Source organism: Lissotriton vulgaris, chromosome 1_1, assembly GCF_964263255.1.
Source record: "Lissotriton vulgaris chromosome 1_1, aLisVul1.2, whole genome shotgun sequence".
Lineage (NCBI taxonomy): Eukaryota > Metazoa > Chordata > Amphibia > Caudata > Salamandridae > Lissotriton > Lissotriton vulgaris.
This window is the reverse complement of record NC_141685.1, coordinates 1,344,896,046-1,344,922,863: the sequence shown is the minus strand read 5'-3', so window position 1 is coordinate 1,344,922,863 and position 26,818 is coordinate 1,344,896,046. Positions and strand designations below refer to the sequence as shown.

The window sequence follows — 26,818 nt, the reverse complement described above, 5'->3', positions numbered from 1 at the left end:
AGAAAAAGTAGTGAAGAGAGCATAAACAGAATGCTTTGGTTATCGAACTGTATTGCAAGTGTATTCGTGTAGTGCTTTCTTCCCCTGAAGAGGTGTTGAAGCGTTTTTAATTGGGGAAAAAACTCTGTTCTGGAATCCAAGCGTAGTGGTTAGTCTAGTGCTATTGATTATTGTTGATTATTTGGGTTAGCAATGTGCTCGCAAGGGCACCATTCCATGATTTATACCAGTATCTTTGTTGGAGATTAAATGAATATATTATTGTGTGACCATTAGTAGAGGGACAGAGGGGAGTCTGCTCTTTTATTTTTCTTGGACTGCAAAACGCCCTCAGTTCACCAAATTGAAGTCAGTAAACCAGAAACCTCCATGGATTATGCCTTGGTTTAAAAGTATAATTTTGAGTGTGAACCCTTAAGAGTATATTGAACTTCCACAACAATATTTTTCCAAGAGCTGGTTACAGTGTCCCACAGAGGGAAGCCACATGCGGGTTGTCACATCCACCAGGATGGAAACAACCAGAAGAAGAACCTACCTCCTGTACTGCAATCTCTCGCTTCTGACAGAAGACACTACTCGCTGAGCACCTGGACTGCCAAGCGCCCAAAAACCAGCTGTATGGATCTGTGAGCTAAATGCTTGCTGCTCCCAAATGCGGTGTTCTAAAGATCATGACTCATTTCCAGCATGGAAGATTCAGCCTTTCACCTGTCTGAGGTGGGGAAATTGTTGCTTTCTCTTACCCATAAATTGGAAAATTGCACCATATGTTATTTACTGCACTTAGAAACAGCAAAAAAGTCGCATTTATTGCTTTATAAAAATGAGTGATTATTATTTATTTAGCAAATGCACCCCACATGCTTAACTTGCGGCTCTGTCCACACCTATAAACGGAAGAAGTCAAGGAGCCCACTTACTAGAGACTAAGGGGCAGATTTACAAGCCCCTTGCGCCTCTTTTACGCCGCCGTTGCGTCACTTTCTGTGATGTCACTTAGAGGGGCCTCACATCTTCCCTTTCGCCCGGGGCCTCAGAAGGCCTAGGACCGGCACTGCATGCGCCCTCCCAGAGTACCTATATAGTTGTTGCAGTTCTCACTTTACATACATATACATGGACATCTCTAGTCTACTCTTACTACTCCATTCTCATTATCTGCGGGAAAAACAATCTAACAATGGAATCGATGCCCATGTGCACTATTACTGAAAGGAGTCACCTCACCTTGTGACTAGAAAGACTTCTTCGAAGTAAAACACTTGCAAACATCCGGATCCAACACTAGATGGCAGGAGTATGAAAAGCATGTGAATCTACAGCTCCACATGCCAAGAACAGATGCTTACTGGGTAAGTAACATTATCCTTGTCGGTTGGTGTAAATCTGTTCAGTAATTTTTTTTAGAGATGTTACCGAAGGGTGTCAAGTGTGCCACGAATCGTTAGAGAGCGGTTTTTGTACATTCATTTACGGATTCCAGTTCTTGGAGGTTCAAAATTTGAAAGGTAAACCTAACCCATTTTAAGAGGGAAGCATCCGTCATTATGTTCAGTGTGGAATTGATTCAAGATCTCTGGTAAAAAGTCTGTCTAGCAGCAAATGAAATGCCAGGCTCTCAAGCCTCCTCCCTGAAAAAACGTTTAGGTGTCAGTGGGAGCATTCCTTGACCCCAGAGAGAAGGGTCGGATGGGGTCTGGACGTGGTCTGGACGGGCAGATACTGCATCCAAAAATAGTTTAAAATAAAAGGGTTTGTTTCTAGATTTACAGACCCCTGACCAGAATTGCAAACCGATATAAAAACTCAGTATTTTGTTTTGGTGTATGAATCCTGAAAAGCAAATTTACATTGCAACTCTTGCATAGTATAGACTGTGGGCACTAAACATTGTGCAGCACCTGGCCACAGGCCAGGAGCTGTGCTAATAGCCAATCACATTCAGAGACTTACAGCTGGTTAAGTAGCAAGGAGGCCGGCGCAGGGCCCTGCATCCAGAGACCATGCACTGCTGGTTTGGCTGCGCAGATGTGGTACATATAATATACACCTTTAAAGCCCAACAGTGTCCTTATGCTGACAACATTGTACAGGAGCTGCTCTAATAGTGTCTGTTCTAAGGTTTTTAGATAGTGTGTGCATGGAACGATTTCCTAAAGTCAGGATTTTGCTGGAGGAACAAGTTATCTATCAGAAAAAATGTAACAATATAACTTTTTTTTCTCACTTAGGGATCCTTGGTGAGTCGTGAAGCTAGTGACAAGGAAAAGGTAATATTCCTGTTTCCATTTTCTTTTATTTATTAGTATGTTGTGTGTCTTTGATGTTCAGTTCAGTTTGACACTTTATTCAGAAGGTTTTTACTTCCATAAAAGTAACACGCATATAGCAATTAACATTTCATCCAGTTAAAGACATAAGTGAATATTACAGGAAAGTGAATTATAGATAGCAGCAAATGATTAAAATATAGTGCCCCTTTCCTTCACAGAGTCTTAAGATTAACCTACTTAAAAACATGTTTAATTGTCAAACATTTATATATTGGATAAAAGCACGTCTATACACCACACTATATATTAAAAAAATCAGTAAATAAAATTACAAGATAGCAAATTGTTAAACTGATTGTTAGACCTGGCATCCTTGGCGTGGTTTCCCCTGACTTTTTGATCTCTACCTCCTAGGTTTTTGACTCTATGCTGGATTACATTTTACTGGTTTAGATGCTTTGGGCTCGTTGCCACTGCTGATCAGTGCCAAAATGCAAGTGCTCCTAGTAGGGCCTGTACTGATGTAGGGGACATGCTGTAGTAGTGGACTACTGCCAAATTCGTTTTTCCCTGCAGCAAGGCTATCTTGCCCATAGGACAGAATGAGGGAGGGCTGGGTCCCATGTGTACCTGCCTATCTTCCCCCAGGAGCAAGATAGAAAATCCAAACCTGGTTTCCCAGGATTCAGAAATCAATAATACATCTTTTAGCGCAGATGGTTTTTAAATGTTGTGTCTGAAAATAGCATTTTTAGAAAGTGGCTATTTCCTTGTCCAGTCTGTCTGTGCGCCTGCCTGGGTGTGCGAGCTAGAGGGAGTGTGACAGGGTCTGGGAAAGCTCCAGCAGTAGAGTGATAGCTGGCTGCCCTGGAAGGTTAGGGGGAGGAGAGGTGCTGGGCTGTGCCCTGCCTTTTATGATACCGGCTCCACTGTCTGCTGGATGACGGATGTCCCTGCCTCCTTGCTTCAAAGGGAAAGATTCCCCGGGACCAAGAGACTCCCACCGCCAGAGTCTGGACAAGGGCGACCCGTGCTTAAATCACAAAACCTCAAAGGCATCAAAGACCATTTGCTGTATAAAGGAAAGACCCGTGTACACTAGACTCAGACTACTTCTGACTGAAGAGGAGAATCCCTGCTGAAGAGGACACCGTAAGAAGACCCCAGGAACAGTGCTGCCATTGCTGTGTGTCTGGAAGCTGACCTGCTGTCTTGTCTTGTCCTGCCTAAGAGGGACCGTTGGGACTGTGCTGTGTGCTTGGTCCCCCTCCTGCCAAGAAGAACTCTCCAAGGGCTAGAAGTAGAGCTAGCCTCCTGATCCCAGAGTTCAAGGACAAAGAATCTCTGCCATCGTCATCGCACTCCCTCCCTCCTTGCTGTGTGTGGGGGGAGCGTCTTTGTGACTACAACCGACCGGGAGAGAGTGAGTGCTGCGTGAGCCCGCCGGCTCGTGCTCTCTCTCCCCAAGCTCAACGCTACGAGGCACCGCCAGAGCCAGGGGGGCCGCTCTTCTTCATCCTGACAGAAGCGCCGTGGGCCCCTGCCTCTTGCATTGAAAACCCGGCGTCCCGAGGTGCCCCCAGTGTCAAGATTGCCGAAAGTAAAGTGCTCCGAGAAGCCGAGGGGGGGCTCGCCCAAATCGCTGCGCAGGGATTGGTCCAGCGTTTCCCGGCTACCAGCGTCACCAAGGGCTTCCTGGAAGCTGCGCTGGGAGTGGCCGAATTATCGCCACGTCATCGGAATCCCCGAGAGCCCCTTGCGGATTGGCTGCCCAGTTGCCGGGACCGTCGGAGCCCTCAGGGACCCGAGCTGCCGTAGCCAAGACCTACGAACCCCCCGGTAAGAGCGCGTTACCCCCTGTATCTCAGAGCGCCTTTCCGGGTTAACTGCCCACGGGACATCTGCTGTGTTCTCCGGCCCGCGGCTCTTCCGCCAGTGCCTGCACCTACGGGGGCCCTCGGAAGCCGCCCCCTACCTCCATCCTTCATTGCTGGTTCTATCCCAGAGTCCGGTACTAGGCGCTAGAACAGCGTGGTACTGGGACTTCTGCTGAGAGGCTCCCCGACATGACAGGGCCTCGAACAGGCAACCCAATTACCGGGGGCAGTCCTGATCTAACCCCGGAGTAGGGGAGGGGGCGCCAGAGACCCTGAGAAATCCCACAGAGGTGGCTACATTGTGAATTTGTGAATTGATCAACCTTTTGCAACAGACTCTTGTTACCTGTCAGGAACACTTTCTACCATAAGAGTCCTCTTGTTTCAAGAAGCATATTTTATGTGGGTTTATGTCCGTTTTAAGTCTGCCTAAAAGTATATAAAAATATTATTTTTTATATTATACCTGTGTGGTGTCCGTTTGTGGTGTCCATTATAATTACTGAAGGTGTTGGTGCATATACTTTACACATTGCCCTGGAGATAAGCCTGTCTGCTCTGCCAAGCTACCAAGGGGGTGAGCAGGGACTATCTACTAACGTGTGTCCACCTGGCCTTGACTGGAGGAGAGGGTCCCTATTTGGTCAGAAGCCTTGGCCTCTGCCAACTGGAGACGCCCAATTCTAACAGTGATAAAGTACCACGTGCCCTTACAGCATGTCTTAAGAATGAGCCTATGTATAAACATGCTTCACTGTCGGACAGTTGGATAATACGTAAAAACATAGCTCTGCACTGCCTAGAATGACGGTATTTCCTTTTAAAAAGTGGAATCAAAAATAGCTTTGTGTATAATACATAAAATTTACATGACAATTAAAATGTGTCAGAGTTTGGCCTGACTTGTTATTATTATTTTGTGTACTTATAGAGCGCAGACCTGTCACCCAGAGGGCATCCTGGCGCTTTGAACTACTGGACGATACACTTCTCACTGCTCAGACAGTTTCCGGGAACAGATGCGTTTTCAACGCTTTCCTAAATGGCAGGTAGTCCTTGTGACTTCTCAGAGAGATAGGCAGGGAGTTCCAAAGTTTGGCCGCTGCAACACTAAATGAGCGGCCACCCATCCTAGCTCTCCGAAACCTCGGGACCACCAGCAGATGTGCCGAAGAGGAACGAAGGGGCCGCGCTGCAGAGTACCAGGCAAACCTATTCCGCAATGGTCCTCGGCCCAGTTGGTGTACTGCCTTGAACACCAGGCACGCAGCTTTATACAGCACTCGCAGATGTACCAGAAGCCAGTGTAAGTCTCTTAGTGCGAGAGTGGAAGAGCTGGACCTGGGACGAGAAAGAGCCAACTTGGCGGCCATGTTCTGCACGCGTTGTAACTTCCCCAGCAGATTTTTTGGGGCCTCCAGAAGTAGCGCATTGCAGTAGTCTAAGCGACTAAGAATGGTACTGCGAACTACTTCTGGCCTGGCCTGGGCGGGGAGAGGGGGCAGAACTTTACGCAACATGCGTAGCAGCATCATGCACGTCGAGATGGTTTTATTAACGTGCAAGTCCAGCTGTAAATCTGGGCCGAAGATCACCCCCAAATTGCGAGCTGACCCCGCTGCCGCTACTGGCTCAGGAAAGGTAGCGGGCCAGAAGTTCTCTGGAAGAACCCGCGGAATCCGGTCTGTGGAACAATATAGCACCTCCGTCTTAGAGCTGTTAAATTGGAGGGAGTTGGCCCGTAACCAGTCCGCTGTGGCTGCCATACAGCGATGAAATGTCTCCAGCGGGACCGCGTTATTTCCCTCCAGAGAAAAGACCAGCTGGGTGTCGTCGGCATAGTTAAAAGCCGAGACACCAAAAGATTTTATGAGCTGGACTAGGGGGCGAAGATACAGATTAAAAAGTATCGGGCTGATGGCTGAGACCTGTGGGACCCCCTGTCCAACTTTCCTAGGCTCCAAGCTGAATGGAGGAAGCGAGACCATCTGTTGCCGGCTACCCAAATAAGATAGCCAATCTCTAGCGCTCTCTGTGACCCCACACTCCTCTAGTCTCCTGATGAGGGTCTGATGGTAAACCGTATCGAACGCGGCCGACATGTCGAGCAGCACTAGAAAAGCTGCCCGACCACTGTCGACACGCGACCGAAGAGTGTCCAATACGGTTACCAGGGCAGACTCCGTCCCGTGCCCGGGGCGGAAGCCAAACTGGGCCTCATCAAACCAGCCGATGTACTCCAGGAAGCCTGAGAGCGAGCGGGTCACCCATTTTTCCATGATCTTGATTGGAAATGGGAGCAGGGAGATTGGCCTGTTGTTATTACACGGGCAAGGAATAGCAGCAAGGTTTGGTTGGTGCCCAAGAGGAAAGCACAGTAAGTATTTAACAGTATTGCTCGAAACCTAAATAACACTCCGACAGTTCTAAATAGATGGGGGATGACGGCGAGTTTCTCAAGGACAAATATGTGGTTATCATCGTTTTCCCTCCTGCGCTTTGAATGCGACTTTCTGGCACTAGATCATAAAAAGCTAAGACCACTTCCTTTCTATTAAAAGTAGGACATAGTTCTTTCTCTGTAAAGACCCTCTCAATACCAATTTTTCCAAATTTAGATTTATTATATGCCAACCACAGAATTCGGAGGCCGATATCACAGGAGAGGCAGTCATTTATAATATCTCTTGTAAGTGCTGCCAGCTCGTTGCTCCAAATCGATGTGACGGAATAATAAAGGCCTCACTCTAATAAAGTCGGCAATTGAGACACTTTGGGATTTATAGATTAGCAACATAACTCTCGCTTGGCCCCTGCCACGGGGTTGAGAAAGGGACAATAGTGAACTGATTGCTTTCGAAAATAACATTTTACAATGTGCAATACTCTGTGACCAAGCTCCAGAGGCAGAGAACATATATGGAAAAGTCTTAACATTAGTTAACATTAGTTATGGAATTATCCCCTACTTGCGTACTAGACCATTGAATGTAGCGTGGGCTGCATACCATGATATGTGATTTTGTAAAATTGGTTTGAAGGTCTAGTTTAGACATAAAATCAATGAATGCAGATAATAGGGGGCGTATTGCATTAGGAGTCCGAGCCATTATTACTGCGTCGTCTACATAGAGTGTTTGTAGGGGTTTCTCTTTAACGGATGGGACATCTCTGGTTATAAGGGCTAGGGCCGGGTAAAGATCATTATGTATCCTATGAACAGGAGCAGGACTAGCACACACCCGTGGCGAACTCCCCTTCCAGTATCCCTTCACTCAGATACATTCCCATTTTCACTTAGTCTAACTCTGGCTCTCATGCCCCTATAGAGAGATGCAAGAAAATGGACAAGGGGAGCATCCAGGCCCTTAAGCAGCAACATGTGCTGTAGCTTCATTCGATTGACACAGTCAAAGGTGGCACCTAAATCCATGAAGGCCATATATAAGGGCACACGCTTGCCAACTGTGTATTTACCTATTATTACTTTCAAATTGGCACATTGCTCAATTGTCCCAACCTTGCTTCTAAATCCGTGCTGCACAGGATATAAAATGGACATTGCACGGGTCCACTCCTGAATTCTATTATAATGACCATGTCCCAAAACTTTTACAGTTGTATTGATCATCAAAAGTGGTGTATAACAACTGGGGTCTTCTCGGTTGCCCTTCTTGAATATAGGGACAATAATAGAAGAGCATCAGGATTCCGGGATGTCTATGTGTAGCAGTTTAATATTCACATTAGTTAAAATAGGAGACCACAGTTGGATATTAAGTTTGAGTAAATCGATTGGTACTCCATTGGGCCCCGGGGCTTTACCTCCCATACTTTGGATAAGGGCCTCTTCTACCTCATCTACTGTAATCCTAACATCTGTCAGCTTTGGGTGTCTACAGTAAAAAATATCCCTATTGAGGGGGGGGAAACATAAACTTTACTAAAATGATCTTCCCAGGGTTCACTTGTAATATGACAAGAGATCGGGGAGACTATTACGTTTTTGGGTCTCATATCAGAGACTATAGCACAGAAGTGCTTACTATCCTTCATATTAGCTGCATGTGCAAGTGTCTCCCATTGACCTGTTAGAACTTGCTACCAGCACTTGGCTTGACAGCCATATAATGTTTCCTCAAGGCAGCAATTAGTTCTTGGTTTCTGGGCTTTTTCCCTAATGCTATTCTTAGTTTTTGGTTAGCTACTGTGCAGTCATGGTCAAACCAACTGTGCAGCTTGTTGGGTGGGCATATTAGTCTAAGAAGGACATTTTTTTTGCCTTTGCAGAGATCGTTAAAGGCACACACTATGCTGATTACACTATCCTTTTCTGATAAACAGACCTCCACTAGTGTCTGTTTTCTTTTACAATTTTCTCTAGGGTTTGAACTGGATCGTGCATTCTCCATACCAATTTTAAGTTGTCTGTTGAGAGTTGCAGGTCTCTAGCCCAATCTAACTCTCATAAACTGTCCTGGGGGCCATAAGTAGAGCAGCTTCAAGAGGATTATGGTCACTAAAGGTGGATTTGACAAATGAACCATAGAGTAAGATCTGTTCTAGATTCCTCGTAATAAATAAATATAAAGTCAATTGTAGATGGAGACCCTCTACCTTTATAAGTGGTGGGTGATAACCTCTTTCCCTGCAGTTACCTTAATGTCTAATAGGTCATGGGATTCCACTATTGACTCCAACCCCTGATTTCTTGGGTCCAACCCTCCCTGTGTGAAACCTAAGGATTTTTTGCCATTAGGGAGGTGGATATTGAAGTCACCAGCAAGACTGAGGTGTAGCTTGGTAAGAAAATGTGTTGGTTTTAGGAATATTGGGTATGATACATCGGTAAAATCATTATTATAAAAATTGACTAAGTAAAAATGTAAATGAGTTTTCCAACAGAGCATCTGGAAACTGGTGCTGACTGTCTCCAGGACCTTCAGATGACCACCCAGAGCTATATTCATCCATACTAATAAACCACCTGATGCACGTCCAGAATGGTAGCCAATGGCTGGGATTTTATAACATTAGTACCCGTCGACAAAAGTGGGTACCACCCCCCATGTCTCCTGTAGCATAATTGTCATATTTTTTTAATAAAGGATAGCCATTCTTGTACGAGTAACTGGGAACAAATTCCTGCCACATTCCAGCTGATAAGGCGCAACCTATTATCCTGCATGGACGGCGCGAGCGCAGTATTAGTAACCAACATGGCTAAACTAGGCAGGGAGTACACTGGTGGAAAGGCCTTTAGTAGTCATTCTATATCCTCCAAAGTGCTAAGAACCTCAAATCTATTATTGCAGCTCAGTAAGGGCATTTCCCTATTGGGAAGGTCACATGGGTTCTAGGGAGCTACTAGCTAATAGAAATAGCCACGGGATAGTAGCACAATCTGAAAGAGACACGTTAGTGATTGATTCCTTACCTTAGAATTACCCCCAGGCGTCAAACTGAAACCGGAAAGGTTTTGTCAGCAATACCCCTGTGCGCCGGAAGGTGGCATTGTGCGGCTCCGTGTCCTCGTAGGCATTGTGATCCCCCGGGATGACGTCACAGCAGCTACTTAGACGCTGCCCTCGCGCACTGATGTCCGCTCTTTATTTTTCCATGCCAGCAAGCGCGGATCAGGAGAGAGCGGCACCCCAATCAATTTTTGACTGAGTTTTGGGGGAATTTTGTCTTTTTTTTAGTCTAGCGATTCCTGGTGCTGCAGGGATGCCCGGTTTCAAATCTTGCGAAGTTTGTCCTCGCAAGATGTCTGTGACGGACCCGCAACACGAGTGTCTCTACTGCTTGGGGCGCGACCATGACCCCACGTCGTGCCCCGAGTGCCGGGCCATGGCTCCGAAAACTTTGCAGGAGCATTGCTTGAGGCCCAGGAGTCTGTTACGCGCCGTTCAAGGTCCCGGTCCCGAGGGAGGTCGAGGGACTGGTTGCAGAGCCGCCATCATTGTTCGACGAAGTCTTAACACTCTGGATGATGTAAGACGAAGCACAAGAAATCGGAGAAGCGCCATCACTCTTCCCCTTGCCTGTCACACGACATGGCTGAGGGTGTGGGTGATGCCGCCCCCGCGGCTCTGGAGGGGCCTACGCATTTGCTGACTGCCTACCCGCCTTATCCGGGTCCATCTGCAACTCTGACCGTGCTGCAGGACTTTGTCTACCATGGCTTGCCTACGGGCCTCGCGGCCTCTCGTCCTCAATGGCTCTGGCCTCGGCTTCGTTGATGGCTCCGGCCTCAGCGCATCGAGACCCCCACAGATCCATGCATGGATCCCAGCCGACAGTGGTTGACCCCGTACGACCTCCACCAACGTTGACTTCTATGGCATCGCTGCTGGTGTCGCCCCCCCCCCCCCCCCCCCCCCCCCCCGGCCGATGTCGTCCCCGGCTTCCACCCCGACATGGAGACGGTGCCGGACTGGTGTCGATCGACGGCGATTCCGATGGGGAATTTTGATCCCTTTCTCCATCCTCCTCCTTCTTTCCCGCCTGCCCAGCAGGTTACAGAGGACTGGGAGGCAGCACCTTGCAAGTTCGACCCGGACTGGGCAGAGGATTTGGAGGACGCCCGTGGACTGGATTTCTCTCTAGAACCCGGTGCACTGTCTCCTTCTTCCAAGGCTACGGAGAAGGGTGGTAGTTATTCAGTGGTGTTGGGCAGCCAAGGCTCTCCACCTCGAGCTCCCTACTGTGCCCGCCAGGACTAACCTCCTGACAGAAGTGCTCCGGCCGGCGGCTTCCTCTGCGGAGCCGCTGCTGCCCTTTAATGACTCACTTTTGGATGTTCTTTTGGGCACCTGGTCCTGGCCCTACACAGAGGCTCCTGTGGATAGGAACGTGGCCCGACGCCACCGCCAGTCCCGGGCGACCCCATTTTCGTCTCCCAACACCCTACCCCTGAGAGCTCCTTTCGTGGCCACGGAAGGGGCACCCAAACACGTTTGTTTCAGAGCCACAGGCCTGCGCAGCAACAGTCTTAGCACAACCGAGGACGTGGGACCCACCGAGGTTGGTCACGGGACCAGCAGGCGGGTCAGTCTACCACCAACACTGCCACCAAACCTTCCTAGTCTGGTGCCCATCAATCGCCAGTGGGCAGCAGGATTCGCAATCACCTCCCCCACTGGCGCACCATCATGTCGGACAGGTAGGCTTTGCAAATAGTCCGAAGGGGTTACTCCCTCCCTTTTGAAACTACCCCTCCATCCATGCCACCTCAGTACCATTGCATGTTTGAGGATCATCTGGCCCTTCTCCAACAGGAAGTTGCAGCACTCTTGGCCAAGGGAGCCATCGAGCGAGTTCCTGTCCCAGAAGTAGGTCGTGGTTGCTATTCCCTCTACTTTCTGGTGTCCAAGAAGAACAAAGGCCTGCGTCCTATCTTGGATCTCAGGGACGTCAACCGCTTCCTCCGGAAGGAGAAGTTCAAAATGTTGACGCTAGCTCAGGTCCCGTCTGCCCTCGACCCTAGAGACTGGATGGTAGCGTTGAACTTGCAGGATGCTTATTTTCACATCCCCGTCCTACCGGCCCACCGGCGTTACCTACGGTTAGCAGTAGGCCACGAGCACCTTCAGTTTACAGTGCTCCCCTTTGGCCTTATTATTATTATTATTATTACATTTCCTATATAGCGCCAGAATCGACCCCCGAAGGGGTATCTCCGCGCTTGCCTTGGGAACCCGTCCTGGTTTTTCCCTGTGAGATAGCTCCTACAGGGCATCCCCAAGGTGAAAGCCAGGCATCCCGCCGCGGGGGGGGGGGGGCGTTGTGGAGATTGAGCAAGCTTAATGCCCAGAGTTGCAGAGTGTGAACCCATGATTAGGTCAGGCACCGAAGCGAGAATTATCGAGTCCGTGGACATTTGAGCTCAACACCCTGCCGCGTCGGGAATCGAACCCTGGTCCCGGGTCTGACCTCTGCTTCAGGGTCTGCCTGCTCTAACCAGTGAGCCACACTTCTTACCAGCGCCTCTCGGGTGTTAACAAAAGTGATGGCAGTGGTCACAGCTCATCTGCGCAGATCAAGGGTTTCAGTCTTTCCCTATCTCAACGACTGGTTGTTCAAAGCAGGCTTGCCCAGGCAGTCGTTTACCACCTCCAGACTACGGCCGACCTCCTGCATTTGCTGGGGTTCTCCATCAACATGCCGAAGTCGCACCTGTTTCCCTCTCAAAAGCTCCTCTTTATCGGAGTGGTTCTGGACACAGCGCAATTTTGGGGTTTATCTTCCCGAACAGCGAGTCCGGGACATTCGGGCTAAAATGCCAATCTTTTTGCCCTTGTCCTGGGTTTCGATCAGGATGATCTTGAGGCTTTTGGGCCTCATAGCTTTCTGCATCCTGCTGACCATTCATGCCAGATGGCATATGCAGGCTCTGCAGTGGTACCTGAAGTTCCAGTGGGCGCAGCATCAGGGGAACCTGTCCGAGTACTTCTAAATATCGGAGGGCACTGCACGACAATCGCAGAGGTGGCTCACGAACCAGCATTGGGTCAGCGGCAGATCACTCTCCCTTCCCAAACCGGAGCACACAGTGGTGACTGATAAGTCTCTCCTGGGATAGGGCGGCCACATGGGAGAGGCGGAGATCAGAGGCCTCTGGTCTCCAGCGGAGTCCTATGCTCCATATCAACCTTCTGGAGCTCCAGGCGATCCTACTTGCACTGAAGGCATTCCATCCCTCTGTCAAGGGGGGAGTAGTGCAGTAGTTCACAGACAACACCACCGTCATGTGGTACTGCAACAAGCAAGGCGGGGTGGGGTCGTGGACCCTATGTCAGGAGGCTCTGCGTCTCTGGACATGGCTGGAACATCAAGGCATTTCTTTGGTGGTTCAACACTTGGCAGGTTCTTTGAACGCCAGGGTGGATGAACTCAGCCTCAGTTGCATGATGGATCCCGAATGGCATCTTCACTCTGAGGTGGCGCAAGGTCTCTTTCAACAGTGGGGAGAGCCTTGGTTAGATCTTTTTGTCTTGCTGTAATTTCTGTCCCACTGTTATGATTACTGTGTTTCTATGAAATGTTTTTAACCTGTCATTCATATTGTAGTATGAATTTTTAACTACATATTTGCTTTTGTCACAATTTTTAATACATTGTTTGTTTATCTTTTTTTAACATCATTGTTCCTCCTTGATTTGCTTTTCTGGTTCACTTTGAGGATAGAATAAACCTGAGAGTGTGTTACAGAATGTCTGTTGGATGAGGAGTGTGACTACAAGAGTGGTGTATTGTATTGGTGTGTTATACTGGTTTCCCAAGGGAATCTTTTTTTAGACAATAGATCTATTTGCCACCAAAGAGAACGCGCAATGCCAGCAGTTCTGCACGTTGGAATTTCCAAGGCATCACTCGCTCAGCTACGCTTTTGGTCATAGAGTTGCGGTCTATTTTAAGCCTTTCCGCCTATACCACTTCTACCCAGAGTGCTGAAGAAGATCAGGCGCAACGTGCCCAAGTCATTCTTGTGGTCCCGGACTGGGCTAGAAGAGTTTGGTACCCCGAGCTACTAAGTATGAGCGTGGATCCCCCAATCCAACTGCCTCTTTGGGAGGATCTTCTGTCTCAGCAGCAGGGGACGGTCCTCCACCCGAACCTGTCCAGCCCCCGCCTCCTTGCGTGAAGATTGAGTGGCGGCAGTTTACGTCGTTTGACCTGCCTCCTGAGTGTGATGTTATCTTGGCAGCCAGGCGTCCCTCCACTAAGACGGTATGCGCCTGCAGATGGAACAAATTTGTGGCATGGTGCACAGCAAAGGCTGTGAATCCCCTTTCCGCCCCTCTTTCTGAGATCCTCCTGTTCCTCCATTCTTTGGGCCAGCAGGACTCTGCTCTGGGCACTCTAAAGGGCTACCTCTCGGCCATTTCAGACTTGCTTATGCTTCCTGATCAGCCTTCTCTATTTAAGTCCCCTGTTGTAAATCGCTTCCCTAAGGGCATTATTCATCTTTTTCCTCCTGTTCCCTTCATAATGCCCCAGTGGGACTTGAACTTGGTTCTTACATATCTTATGTTCACTCCCTTTTTTTTTTTTTTTGAAAACCTTTATTGGAAAATCAAGGAGATACATGCGCAAGCCCACAACCATCATGGCCGGCCGCAAAGACAGTCATTAAAAACAGGAGAATCGTGGGCAATAGGTCAATATACAAACAGGATATTTCGAAGTACACTGTAAGGACTGCGGGGTGCGCGATATAGGATGTGAGGTTTTCGTTTTTAAGTTTAGAAGAAGAGAGGGGGCTGCAACAACAAGGACTGCACACCTTACATAAAGGACAAAGAAGAAACAGGGGGGACGTACCCCAGTTACAATCGGAGATAGGCTATAGGTACAGCAACTATACAGTTAAAGCAGCCGCAGCGAAAAGACTAGACAATAGCCACAATACAAAAAGCTACTTTACCAAGTCCGATCCCCGAAAGCCCACCCCCAGAAACAGGGAACAAAGGCGTGTCGAAATGCCGGAAATAGAGAAAAAAAAAAAAAGGGTGCGAGACCCAGTGACAGCCAGCCCCACTAAAGAGGAAGACCCTCCCAAAGCCGGAAAAGAGCGATAGGGACCATAGAACAAAACAAACTAAAATAACAAACCCCCCCCCACACCCGCCACCCTGCACCCCTGTAATGGCTACGGCCTAACCCACTAACAGCGTGCCTGTCGCCCCGGAACTGCCCCACAGTAGGGAAATTATAAAGAGTGGAGGAGGAGAGGAGCAGACCCGCACCCGGTGCCCCCTCGCCGGCAATTAAAACATATCGGTACAAGGGGTCAACATTGAACAAGGTATACACAGTCGGGAAGACTACGAGCGGAGCGTAGGCAGTAACACGCCGGAAACAGGATTAATCACAAAACGGTAAAGTTCGCTCCCCAAAGCATTCATACCCACTGTAGTAACAACGTCGTGAAAGCAATACCCCTTGCAGCCAAAGTCACAAGCAAAAATGAAAGCCAACCTATAGCAGTCCCTCGGCCCCTCCCATACACTGTATTATATGAGCCCAGAATGTGAACTAGAGCAGCAAGAATCAGATCAAAGTAACATATCAAGGGACAGAGTCAACTAGGCGCAGCATCAAATAGGACAACGTATCACGCAGCCCTCACAGTCCCAGCACAAAGGACGATGACCCAGAGGGGAGACAATTATCCTTGTCCAGTCTTGCTTAAAGTACCAGAACCAGCGACAGTACCAATCTCTAGCAAGTGCGACGGGCGAGACCTGGCAATGAGACAGACCTTCCACACTCCATGCAACGAAGCTACACAGGAGAGCCCCAATCCAATGTCCAAATACAGCAGGAACAGCACCAGGATATCAAGCAACAGGTCGTTGGAAAAGGATATTGCAGCCAGGTCCAGGCTAGCATGTCCAGAACGTCCAGTGCATCTAATAGTACACGTATGGAAAGTCCCAAGACACCGTGTTTCCGACCCTCCAGCATCGATAGTAGGCGCCATCTTGAAGCATCCGGGCGCCGAAAACGGCGACTCACTGTGCACGAACGGGTCAGCCGATCTCATTCGCTCCACCGCGAGGATCACGTTATCCAGCTTGCTCCCCAGTAATAGGGCGCCCTGCACCAAGGTGTCATGAAGGGCAGCTAGAGAGGCCAGCAAAGCGTCAAGGTGCAAACCAGTTCCGTGCCCCCGTGTATCCTGGTCTCCTTCTCCATAGTAGCACGGGTCAGATCAGGTCCGGTGTGGGGCCGTGGCACGGGCAGTAAGGCAGCGAGCAGTGCAGCTCCCCCGGCAGGGCCACCGAGATAAATCAACAGGCACCGCAGGAATCCGTGCAGCTGAAGGGCGGCTCGTAGGAAATTAGGGAGCCTCCCGCCAGAAGCGGGATGGTTAGGAGAATACCTCTCAGCGGAGAGCAAGTGAAATTAGTGTTGCACTATCCGGTTACACGGGGGCACAGGGAGAGTCTCGGTCCTCACACGTAGCAGCAGACCGCAAACATAAGCCTGCCAGGAAAAGCGCCGCCACACGCCACCTCAGAGCTGACCGGTCCCTCCAGGCCAACGGCGGCCGTTGTTGTTTACTCGGGGACCAGCCTCACAAGATGGCCGAGTCCCCGGTCTCAGGGCTGCTGCTGGCCGCTAGCGTCGCCGACCATATCTCGCCTCCAGAAGCAGGCACGAACCTCGGGATTGCGCCCTCGATGATCGGGCGCTTTCATGTCCCCGTACACTCCGTCTTGCCGCGGTAGGTCACGCGGATTGCGGTCCCGGGAGGAGATGGTGATCGGAGCCGAGGGACTAGGCGGCCATTGCGGTCGCCGGCTTGGCTCCTCATGTTCACTCCCTTTGAACCACTACATACCTGTCCTCTCAGGCTTCTGACCTTAAAAACTGCTTTTCTGGTGGCCCTCACATCTGCGCACAGGGTGAGTGAGCTCCAAGCACTTTCTTCTAAGCCTCCTTTTCTGACTGTTAATCAGTACAAGGTTGTCCTTCGAACTCGTCCTTCCTTCCTGCCCAAAGTGGTTACTTATTTCCTTATTGACAGACTATCACTTTTCCCACCTTCTTTCCGCCTCCACAACCTTCCGAAGAAGAAGAGAGGCTCCACTGGCTGGATCCAAAACTTGCGCTTTTCTTTTACTTGGATCGCACAAAAAAATTCCGGGTGGATGACCAGCTCTTTGTTGGATACGTGAGCACCAAAAACGATCAGGCCATGCACAAACGGACCATTTCTAGATGGGTTGGATTGTGCATTAAAGCTTATTCCTTAACAAAGGAGGTGTCTTCAGTAGGGTTGCGCGCCCATTCCACCAGGGTGACTACAGCTACCAGAAAAAGATTGATGAGAAGTAACACACAAAATCAATAAATTGTAGTGCATACAAAACAAAGTTAGTTCTGCAGGGATAGTACGTTTAGTATTAAGTCTTGATTTTCCAGAGAGTCCTTTGTACACAAACAGCCAATTTGTTTCGCCCTTCACAAGGGCTTCTTCAGGGCAAAGGTAAGATGGCCAGATTCATGTCTCAGTTAACAGAGTTCAGCAATATGTGTTATTGAGAAACATCACTGTTGTTGGTCGCTGTCTCCATTCATGAGGCGTGAGTATTCAAATATCCTCAGTCCAATTAGAGTGTCTGTTGTAAAAAAGGAGAAGAGCTAGGTCTTGTGTCATAAATGAGCCTCCAATGTAGATAGGTAAAGTACTTGTGAGTATCTGCGTGTGTCCGCGAAAGCCCTGTCCAGCACGTCTGACACCTGGAGGGAATCTGACAGATTTCCTTAGTGCTGAGCCCACTGAGACTTCAGATTCCACCACAAAGCCCACTGTAGGCCCAGGTTGCACCATCAGGATCATAGCCAAATACTCTGGACTTGTTTATGGTGACGGATGGCTCTGAAAATCACCATGTCTGGGATGGCTCCAATGAAGGCGAGCCACTGTGAAGCCATGATTTCAGCATGTTCTTACCTTAAATGGGATAGGTTTTTCTGCTCTAAGTCATTGACCTTACAACCGTGAGACCTTCTTTGGAGGCTACTTTATTGACCATACCGTTGTTCCATTCTGAGCATGCTATGTAACAGTTACTGTATTTATCTCCTCTGACCCCTTTGTCTTGCAATTGTTCTGTTTTGTTATTCTTATCTAATGCCGGTATTACATTTATTACCTGCCTCCATCCTTTTGTAAAGCGCTCTGATATCCTTTGGGATCTTGTTCGCGCTATATACAACTTTATAAATAAATAAAATTAATAAATCTTGGAAGTGCTTTATGTACTACCTAAAGCAAGTCAGGTGACCAATCACCGTCGATGGTGGCCATCTTGGAGTGTCAAAGTGCCAAGGATGCATCAAACGCATATGCATCCAAAACCTGGAAAGTCTAATCCCCTAATCTCAGGGAATATGGTACGCATATAACTAGACAATATGAAGTCTAAACAAGTTGGAGGTCAGCCATCTTGGTAAGAAAAACTAACCAACATTGTGTGAACTATGGGATGGTCCATGTGACGAGGAAGGTACGAGTGGTGCTCAACTCGCAGTAAGCTATATTCCACCATCTCTCATGTGTGAAAAGTATAATCAAACACAATGTACAAATTAACGTGTAATAAAAGTATTGTATTCACAAATGTTACCGGTCAATTCCATGCTCTAAAAAGAATTCATATTGAGTGAAGGCTAATAACAAAAGCTCAGTTGTTCAAATCAGATCACAGCGGTGGCCATCTTGGAAGGAGTGTAAACTACAACTGAGACAAGCCAAATATGCCTCACTGTCACAAGGATTAGGTTTCAAGGCATCTCATAGGTCATGAGGGAGGCCTCTAATCTACAATAATCTGTACACTAACAAGTGGAAAGGCGCATTAACCCCTGCCCAGGGCTGTCCAGGGTGCGACGCTAGTGTAGAGTCTGATTTGCATGTTTTGTTATTTTGTCCCTGATACAAAAAGGTCAGAGTGAAATGGATTGTCCAACTATGCAAGAACTTGGGCTATAGGAACTACCTCGAGGTGTTTAGACTTTTAAATTATCATACATCCTTTCTGACGATATTCGCTACTTCCAGGTTTCTATACTCTATGTGGTGTACTAGGTGTGCAAAGATTAAAAAATAGAAAAAGAGAAATGTGTTGAACCCGTCCCCTGCCTGCAGACCTGAATTCTGGACGTTCATCTGTTTTTACCCATGGTCATTATCTAAACCCGATCATACTGTAAACTCCCGACTATTTATATGTATTGTTTTGCAGGGTTTTACTCTATTTTTAGCACATTTTATCTGATGGTTTTACATTTTATGAACAATTTGTCTGAGATTTAATTGTGATATTTTCGATTTTAATGACGTTTTTTTTTTTTGTTCAAATCTGTTTTTATTGTGAACTGAGCGATAAGCCTACAACCTCATGCTGAGGCCGGCCGCGCATATACGAACTCGTGGGCTCATACAAACTGGGGCGGGTAAGAAGCGTTAACACAGCGCCTTGCCTACAACCCCTCGAGGGGGGCCGGCCGCGTGGCTTAAGGGTGGAGGACGCAGAGGTTGGCCTCACGCGGGTGCTGTGTTGCTACGCGTGGGTGGCGCATAGTGAATAGCTGACTGTAATGTCACAGAAATTTAAGGCCCAACAGGGCACAACTGCCCCATAGTGAGGCGAGAGCCAGGGTGGCAAGTAGGAAAAGAGAAAGAATCAGAGAGTAGCTAGTCAGAGAGGAAAGGGGGGCAGGGAGAAGGTGCGGCAGCTTTGTGTGTCTGGTCAGGGGGCAGAGTGTGAGAGGACTTGCGTGGTTGCAACCGCGCCTGCGGGGAGAGCGGTAATCAGGGGCAAAGTCTGGCGGGATCCGCTGGGATGAGGGCGTCTTCAAAAAGGTGTAGAGCACGGAGCCTGGGAGGCATGTGTCTCGCGTAACTGACTGAGCATAGGTGGCGCACAAGGGGTTCCCACACTGCTTTGAAGAGCGTGTCTCTCGCTTGTATCTGCGCCGTAAGCATTTCCATAGCCAGGACCTGCCAGAGGCGCACAAACCAGGAAGCTATCGGCGGTGCTTCGGCCCGCTTCCAGTACAAAGTGATGAGTTGCTTAGCTGCGCCTAGCATTTGGAGCGTGAGGATCCAGTCGCTGCGCGTGAGGGCCCTAAGCGCGGGGGTCAGACGCCAAGCAATAACGTGCACACCTCCTCAGATAGGGGAAAGCCCAGCACCCTTTTGATGTGGCTTAGTACCTCCTTCCAGAAGACAGCTAGGTTAGGGCACGTCCACCATATATGCACAAAGTCACCAGTCGCAGTTCCACATCTCCAGCACAGCGGCGAGGTGTTAGGGAACATCTTGCTAAGTCGCAGCGGGGTATAGTACCATTGGGTGAGCAACTTGTAAGCATTTTCCCTCTGAGGGATGCTGCGGTAGATTTTGGGGATATCAGCAGCCTGTTCCATTGGGAGGGCTCTATGTCGACGCCTGCTGTCATCTGCTATTGCCTCTGGTAGGGATGTGTAGGCGCGAGGTAGGGTGCTGCAGTATGCGATATATTTGAGAGATAAGCCTCTTCAGTCCCCCTAGGGAGCGTGCTAGTTTCTCAAAGGGTGTGTAAGCCCTGGTGGCCGCCTGGTACATGTCGTCACCCATAGTCCAGTGGCGCAGCTGGGCGTATTGTAGGCCGGCGGTCGAAGGTATTCCGAATTCTTCCCTGCAGTCCTTCCACATTTTGGGCGAGCCTCCAATGAAGAGGTCTCCTATGACCCTACAGTCTCCGTGCGTCCAGCTCTCGAAAGCTCGAGTCCGGGCGGCAGGAGGAAAGTGCGGGTTTCCAGCGATTGGGGTGTGTGGGGATGGGAACGTAGTTAGGCCTTTGGACACCGCTATCCTGTCCCAGATATCCAGGACCGTTTTTGTCGGGATCGCCATGTACGCACTCCTGGAGCGCGCCACTCGCGGCAGCCAGGGTAGATCCCATATAGTACGCCCTGTGACCGCCCGGTCCATGTGGAACCAGTGCTTGTCGCTTTCACGTGCACCCCATTCCACCACGAACCGGAGGTGTGCCGCCCAGTAGTAGTGTAGTAAGTTCGGGCAGGCGAGGCCGCCTCTGTCTCTCGGCTCCATAAGGACCTTCTGGGAGAACCGGGGGCGTTTCCCACCCCAGATAAAAGACGTGAGGTCGCGTTGGAGACTCTTAATGCAGTGGAGTGGGATCGGGGCGGGAAGACATTGAAAGACATAAAGAATTCTGGGGAGAATCGAAATTTTAACTGCATTAAGGCGCCCCAGCCACGAGACCATCAAGGGTTTCCACTTCCGGAGGTCTGCCAGGACCTCTTTGCGGCATTCCGTCCAGTTCACCGAGGACCAAGATTCTAAATGGGGCGTCAAATCAAGGCCCAAGTACTTGGTGTGGTTCTCCGCCCATTGGTAGGGCACAGCCTCCTTTAGGAACGGGATCTCTTCCTCAGGTATGGTGAGGTTGAGCGCCCAGGATTTGGTGTGGTTTATTTTAAGGCCGGACGCCCTCTCGTACAGGCAAAGCACCTCATGAGCCGCTAGGAGGGAGTCGCGGGGTGCGTAAGAGTGAGGATCAGGTCGTCTGCAAATAGCGCCACCTTGTTGTCTCGTCCCCCATGGGGTATTCCGTGGATGTTAGGAGCACGCCTTATCAGCGCCGCCAGTGGCTCCACCGCGATAGCGAACAAGAGTGGCGAGAGCGGGCACCCCTGACCCGTGCCCCTGTGGATCGAGAGCGGCGGTGTAAGTTGGCCATTGACCCTGATTCTGGCTTGTGGCCCAAGATAAGGGGCCATGATCCTAGCGATCATTTTGGGACCAATACCGACTTTCTGGAGAACCTCCCTCAGGAAGGCCCAGTCGCCCCGATCGAAGGCCTTCTCCGCGTCGAGCGAGAGAAGACAAGCCGGGATGTCCCAGTGCCGCACCTTCCCTACTAGATGTGCCAACCTGCGCACATTGTCAGACCCCTGACGGTCCCGAATGAACCCCACCTGGTCCGGATTTACCAGTCCTGGCATATACGGGTCGAGTCGTTTGGCCAGCATCTTGGTATATATCTTTAGGTCGGTATTCAGGAGGGCGATAGGGCGGTAGAAAGCACATAGGTTGGGGTCTTTCCCTGGCTTGGGTATCAAGGTGATTTCCGCCAGACCCATATCGGGAGACGGGCCAGAGGTGTCAGAGAAGGAGCGGTACAGCCTCAATAGGTACGGGCGAAGCTGGGTCAGGAATACGCGGTAGAAGGTCAGCGGTAGGCCATCCGGTCCCGGTGTTTTCCCGGTGGGGAGGTCTTTGACAGCCGCAGAGATCTCCTCCTCCTGTATGGGTTCTTCCAGCTCCGCCGCTCAGGCCGGTGGCAGCGGGGTCCCTTCATAGTCAGCAAGGACGGCCGCTCGCGCCTCCGCCGTTGAAGCGTCCTCCGCATATAGGGAGGAATAATAAGCAACAAAGGCCTCCTGCTTGGCTCTTTCAGTAGTGGCACAGGTGCCGTCTTGCCGTCGTATATTGGCTATATGAGCTCTAGCCGTTCGTGCCCGCAGTCTACCAGCTAGAAGGCGCCCTACCTTGTCCCCGCCCTCGTAATATTGTTGTTTAAGTGCCAGCAGGGAGCGCTCCGCCTTGTTGGTGCGCAGTGTTCGGAGTTGCCCCCTAAGGTTGGCGAGGGTTCTCCTAGACGCCTGCGAGGGACAGTCTCTGTCCTGGGTCTCCGCCTGTTTGATCTCGCTTGTTAAGACATTCTCCAATTTAAACGCTTCCCGTCTTCTCGCTACCGCCAGGGAGGTAATATGGCCTCTAATGGTGGCCTTAAAGGTATCCCAGACTGTCGGGAAGGGCGTGTCCGAGTTGTCATTAACGGCGAAGTACAAGTCTATGGCTTCCCGGATGCTGGCAACATGCTCCGGGTCTCGAAGGATGCTCGGAGGGAGGGTCCATCTCCGCGGGCCAGCGGGTCTTGTAGCAGAAGTTCCACATGCGCATGATCCGACAGCGAGATATCTGAGATGGTGGCCTTCAGCGTATCTCGAGTCAGCTCAAGGGAAGTGAAGAGATAGTCAATACGGGAGTACGTCCTGTGAGAGTGTGAGTAAAAGGAATAATCCCGGGTTGCTCACCTCCCCCAGCAGACAGGGCAGTACCCTCCTCCCTCCACCCCCATTGCGCCAGCATCCGTGGCGTCCCCCAGGCCACCACACTACATTAATGGAAAATTTGCCAGCAGAGAGTATAGCGCAGGCGAAAAGTAGGATAAATAGAAAAAGTAGGAAAATGGAGAGTATGTGGAGCGAGTGTAACCACAACAGGCCAACAGGGCCACAGTACAATGTCCCAGGTACCGGGCATCCTCTTCCCGAGGGTTCGGATGAACACAGGAATGTCACTTCCTACGGGACAAAGTGGAGGGGTGGTTGTCTGAAGGTTAGAGTCCTGATCGTCCCGCTGCCCGTCTGCCCCGCTGTCTCGAGCAAGTTCGGGGGCAGCTAGAACCGAAACCTTCCAAAGGTAGATGTGTCTTATCCAGAGGTTCAAATGGACAGCAAGACTCGATAGGGAGGGTCCGGGCACCGAAGAAGAGGGACGTCACAGTCTGCTCCCTCAGATCTACTAGGGGGGGGGGGGTGGGGGGCGGAGGCGCCCCGCGAAGAACGATTGGGGTCTCCACCATCACTGGCGGCAGGGCAAGTCTATTTTAGTGTCTGGATAGCCCCGGTCAACTGTAGGACAGTTCCAACCTCCGGAGCATGTGCCCTTCCTGCGTAGAGAGCGAGTGGAGTCAGAGGAGCCACCGGGGTACACAGACCAGTGCACTACTTTGGATGGGGGGGTCTGTCGCCGTGTGAGGTGTAGAGGACCTTTACCTAGAGGAGTGCCGGCCATGTCTTTGCCAATCAGTGGCCATCTGGAGTCGGGGGTCGGTCCTCTCCCTCAGTCTGAGGCGAGGGGCTGGGAGGCCTGCTCTTCGCGGTCGCCCTCAAGGGAGCGAATGTGCGCTATAATGTCCTGCTTGGCCTGAGAGGTGGAGCAGCTATCCACTGGGGGGGTTTGGCGATGATGGCGTACCGTGGACCAGTCCGGGCGGGGAGGGGCCTTCTCCTGTCGGTGAGAGCGGGAGGGGCTGTGCTCTGGGGACTCCGACATGCCAAGCAGTTGGGCCGTTTCGCGATAGGACCGGATGGCCCTGCGTTTATCCTCCCACCGAAAGATGAGGGCGAAGGGGTGTCCCCACTGGGAGGAAATGTTGAGGGCCCGCAGTTTCTCAGTGACCGGACGGAAGACTTTCCTCCTGTGGAGCGTGTTGGGGGCCAGATCTTGGAAGATCTGGATCTTGTGCCCTCCGTAGCGCAGGTCCGGTTTGTCCCTCGCCGCCTTCAGTATGGCCTCCTTCTCCGTAAAGTAGTGCAGTCTGGTGACGATGTCAGGTAGGAGGCCCGTCTTGTTTCCAGCCCCAAAGACTCAGTGGGCACGGTCCAGGAGCGGTGGGGAGGCGTCGTCTTTGCCCCACACCTCGTGCAGGGAGTTGGGCCACATAGGCCATGGCGTCAGTCCCCTCTTCTCCGAGTGGCACTCCCCGTATCCGGAGGTTATTGCGGCGTCCCCTATTTTCAAGGTCCTCCTGCTTGACCTGGAGCTCGATGTTCTGTTCCTCCAGGGCGGCCACTCTCTGCCATAGCTGCTCCAGGTCTTCCGTGCGGGTGTCAACTATTTTCTCAAGGCCATCGACCCTATCGCCCAGGTCAGTTACCTCCTTACGCAGCTCCTTAACACACGAGTGGACCTCCGATCGCAGGGATCCAATTTCGGATTTCAGTTCAGTCATGAAGGAGGACATATAAGCCTGGGTCACCGGGGGGGAGTCGGCGGGCGGCCGCGGCGGTCCTCCAGATGAAGGCGGTGTGCCCGCTTTGCCCCACATGGTGGCCACTGACGTGCCCTTGGTCGTCGCCACCGGCGGGTCCGTCTTACCCCCTCTGCCACGGGTCATCGTCCGCTCCAGGTGCGGGGCACCGTCCCCTAGTGCGCCGGTCTCAACCGCGGGTGCGGGTCACTGCAGTCGCTACAGCAAGGTGGGATTGGGTGATCTGCCACCAGTGGCCTCCCGCCCACACCAGCAGTGTCTCTAGTGAGGGTCCCCTTAGTCCGATGCGTGGGGTGTAGGCTGCGTCCCCTGGGGTCGTGAGGGTGCCTCAGCGCGAGTCCGTCGTGAGTGAAGGGCTCCTCTCCCAATCAGAGGCGCTATACTGGCCCCCCCCCGGCTTGAATTGAGGGCACCCCCGTGGGCGCGCAAGGGGCCCCCCAACTGCCAGCGGCCTGTGGCTCCCCAGCGGCGGGAAACCGTGCTCCAGCCCCCCCGAGCAGTTAGTGGAGGTGGAGGGGTACTCGCGCGCCGCCGGTCAGTCCCTCCGTCAGCTTCCAGGGGGGGGGAGAAGCACACAGTCCGTCTCCGTGGCCCCCAGGCGATGTCAACCACTGCAGGGCGAGGATCCAGCACAGGGCCGCAGGCGCGGGCGTCAGATGCGTGTTGCAGGCAAGGGAAGGGCCAGCGCAGGTCCCTTCAGGCCGTAGCGCCCAGCTGTGGTAGCCCGTCCGAGTTCAGCGTCTCCCCACCAGGCAGCCGCCACTCCCCAGGACCCCAGTAGTCAGGCAGGTCAGGGCCCGGGGCCAATGGAGCCAAGCAGCGGGGTAGAAAATGGCGGGCAGAAGCAAGAATCCCCACAGGCAAGGGGGAGGGTGCCCCAACCAGTCCCACCGCTTCTTGGCTGTCCACTCAGTTGCAGCGGGGGACAGCGTGGGCGGGCGAGGTCTCCACCACCGCGTCCGGGTATGCCTCTGCGGGTGGCCGACGAGGGGGCAAGATGGAGGTCTGCACCGCCGTGAGGCCCACCCGCAGCAGGACACGGCCGTCTGCAGACAGGGGAGGGAGGCACAGGGAGGGCAGCTCACCAGAGTTGTCTCGTGGCGATCCGGGGATTCGAAGCTGGGCCTCGCAGGAGTAGGTCCGACGGCAGCTTCACTAGGCTTGGCCGTCGGACTCCGCCGAAGCCGGGGTCTCTCCTGGCGGTAGCGCCCGGGCGTCCTCAGCGCCTCTGTGCAGGGAAGTCTCCGCGCCGACAGCCGTGTTCTCTCCGCCCGGCGGACCCCCCGCCAGCAATCCGTCCCCGGGGGGGTCCGTCGCAGGCGGTTCACAGGCAACTTCTGCTACTTCTTCCGACGCGGGTATCGGCCTCGGGAGGAGCAGGGCCGGGCGTCTTGGCGGCAGACCCGTCAGCAAGATGGCGACCAGAAGTCGGCCGCGGAGGTCTCAGAGCTCCGGTCGCCCTCAGCGGGATCACCCACGTCTAGGACTCTCTCCGGGGGTTTCGATGCAGACAGGGCTTGCCTCGTATGGGGGGGCCCCCAGAAATAGCCCCCGAACTTCGCGTAATCAGGCTTATGACACAGCGGGGCGACGGAGCTCGCTCAGGACGCGTCTGCTCACATCGCTGTCTCGGCCACGCCCCTTAATGTCGTTTTTATCCTTGTTGGTCATAGAATTTTTAGAATTGCCTCTTATGGAAGTTTCTGTATGCTTTTATGGCTTCCGGACCGATAATAAAGTTTTCTTGACTGACTGACTGACTGACTACTAGATACAGAAATTTACAAACTGTGAATTTATCGCAAAGAAAGAAAGATCCAATGCTGTAGAATTTCTTTTTTTTTTTTTAACTGTAATTGTTTCTCAAGCATTAGTATCTTTCATAAATTTGCATGCAGCCCTCCCTCCTCCCTAATAGAGGCTCACCTCAGGCGTTAATATAGGGTTTGTTTTTTCTACTTGAGTTACAGAACTGAAGTCTGTAGACCTCTTTGGGGAGGGGGGGCGGTTTGAGACAGGGAGCACATATTGCCTACAGTTTGGTTCCTTTAGAATGAGGTGGATGTGCTAACAAGGTGGGCACTGTCTATGGCCTTTTTGAGCTGTGAGTACCATGTACTGTTAAATTACAATTAGAGAGGGATTCGCCCTTCGACAGCGATGAGTGATATGAGCATGTGAGTCTATGAAAGATACAAATGCTGGAGAACCAGGTACAGGTAAGTAACTCGTTTTTAGTGATTATTTTAGACATACAATTCAGACAATAGAGGAGAAATAGCATTTACTGTGCAGC

General features: G+C 51.2%; 1 protein-coding gene across 1 annotated transcript in view; it reads left to right on the top strand.

Annotated features, from left to right (window-relative positions):
* The window catches only part of PIP4K2C (phosphatidylinositol-5-phosphate 4-kinase type 2 gamma), a 456,643-nt gene that overhangs the window by 223,524 nt on the left and 206,301 nt on the right, over positions 1 to 26,818 (top strand). The window contains exon 6 of the mRNA XM_086966576.1: positions 2,235 to 2,273. Within this exon, the coding sequence (XP_086822702.1) occupies positions 2,235 to 2,273 (39 nt within the window). The remainder of the gene's footprint in view (positions 1 to 2,234; positions 2,274 to 26,818) is intronic.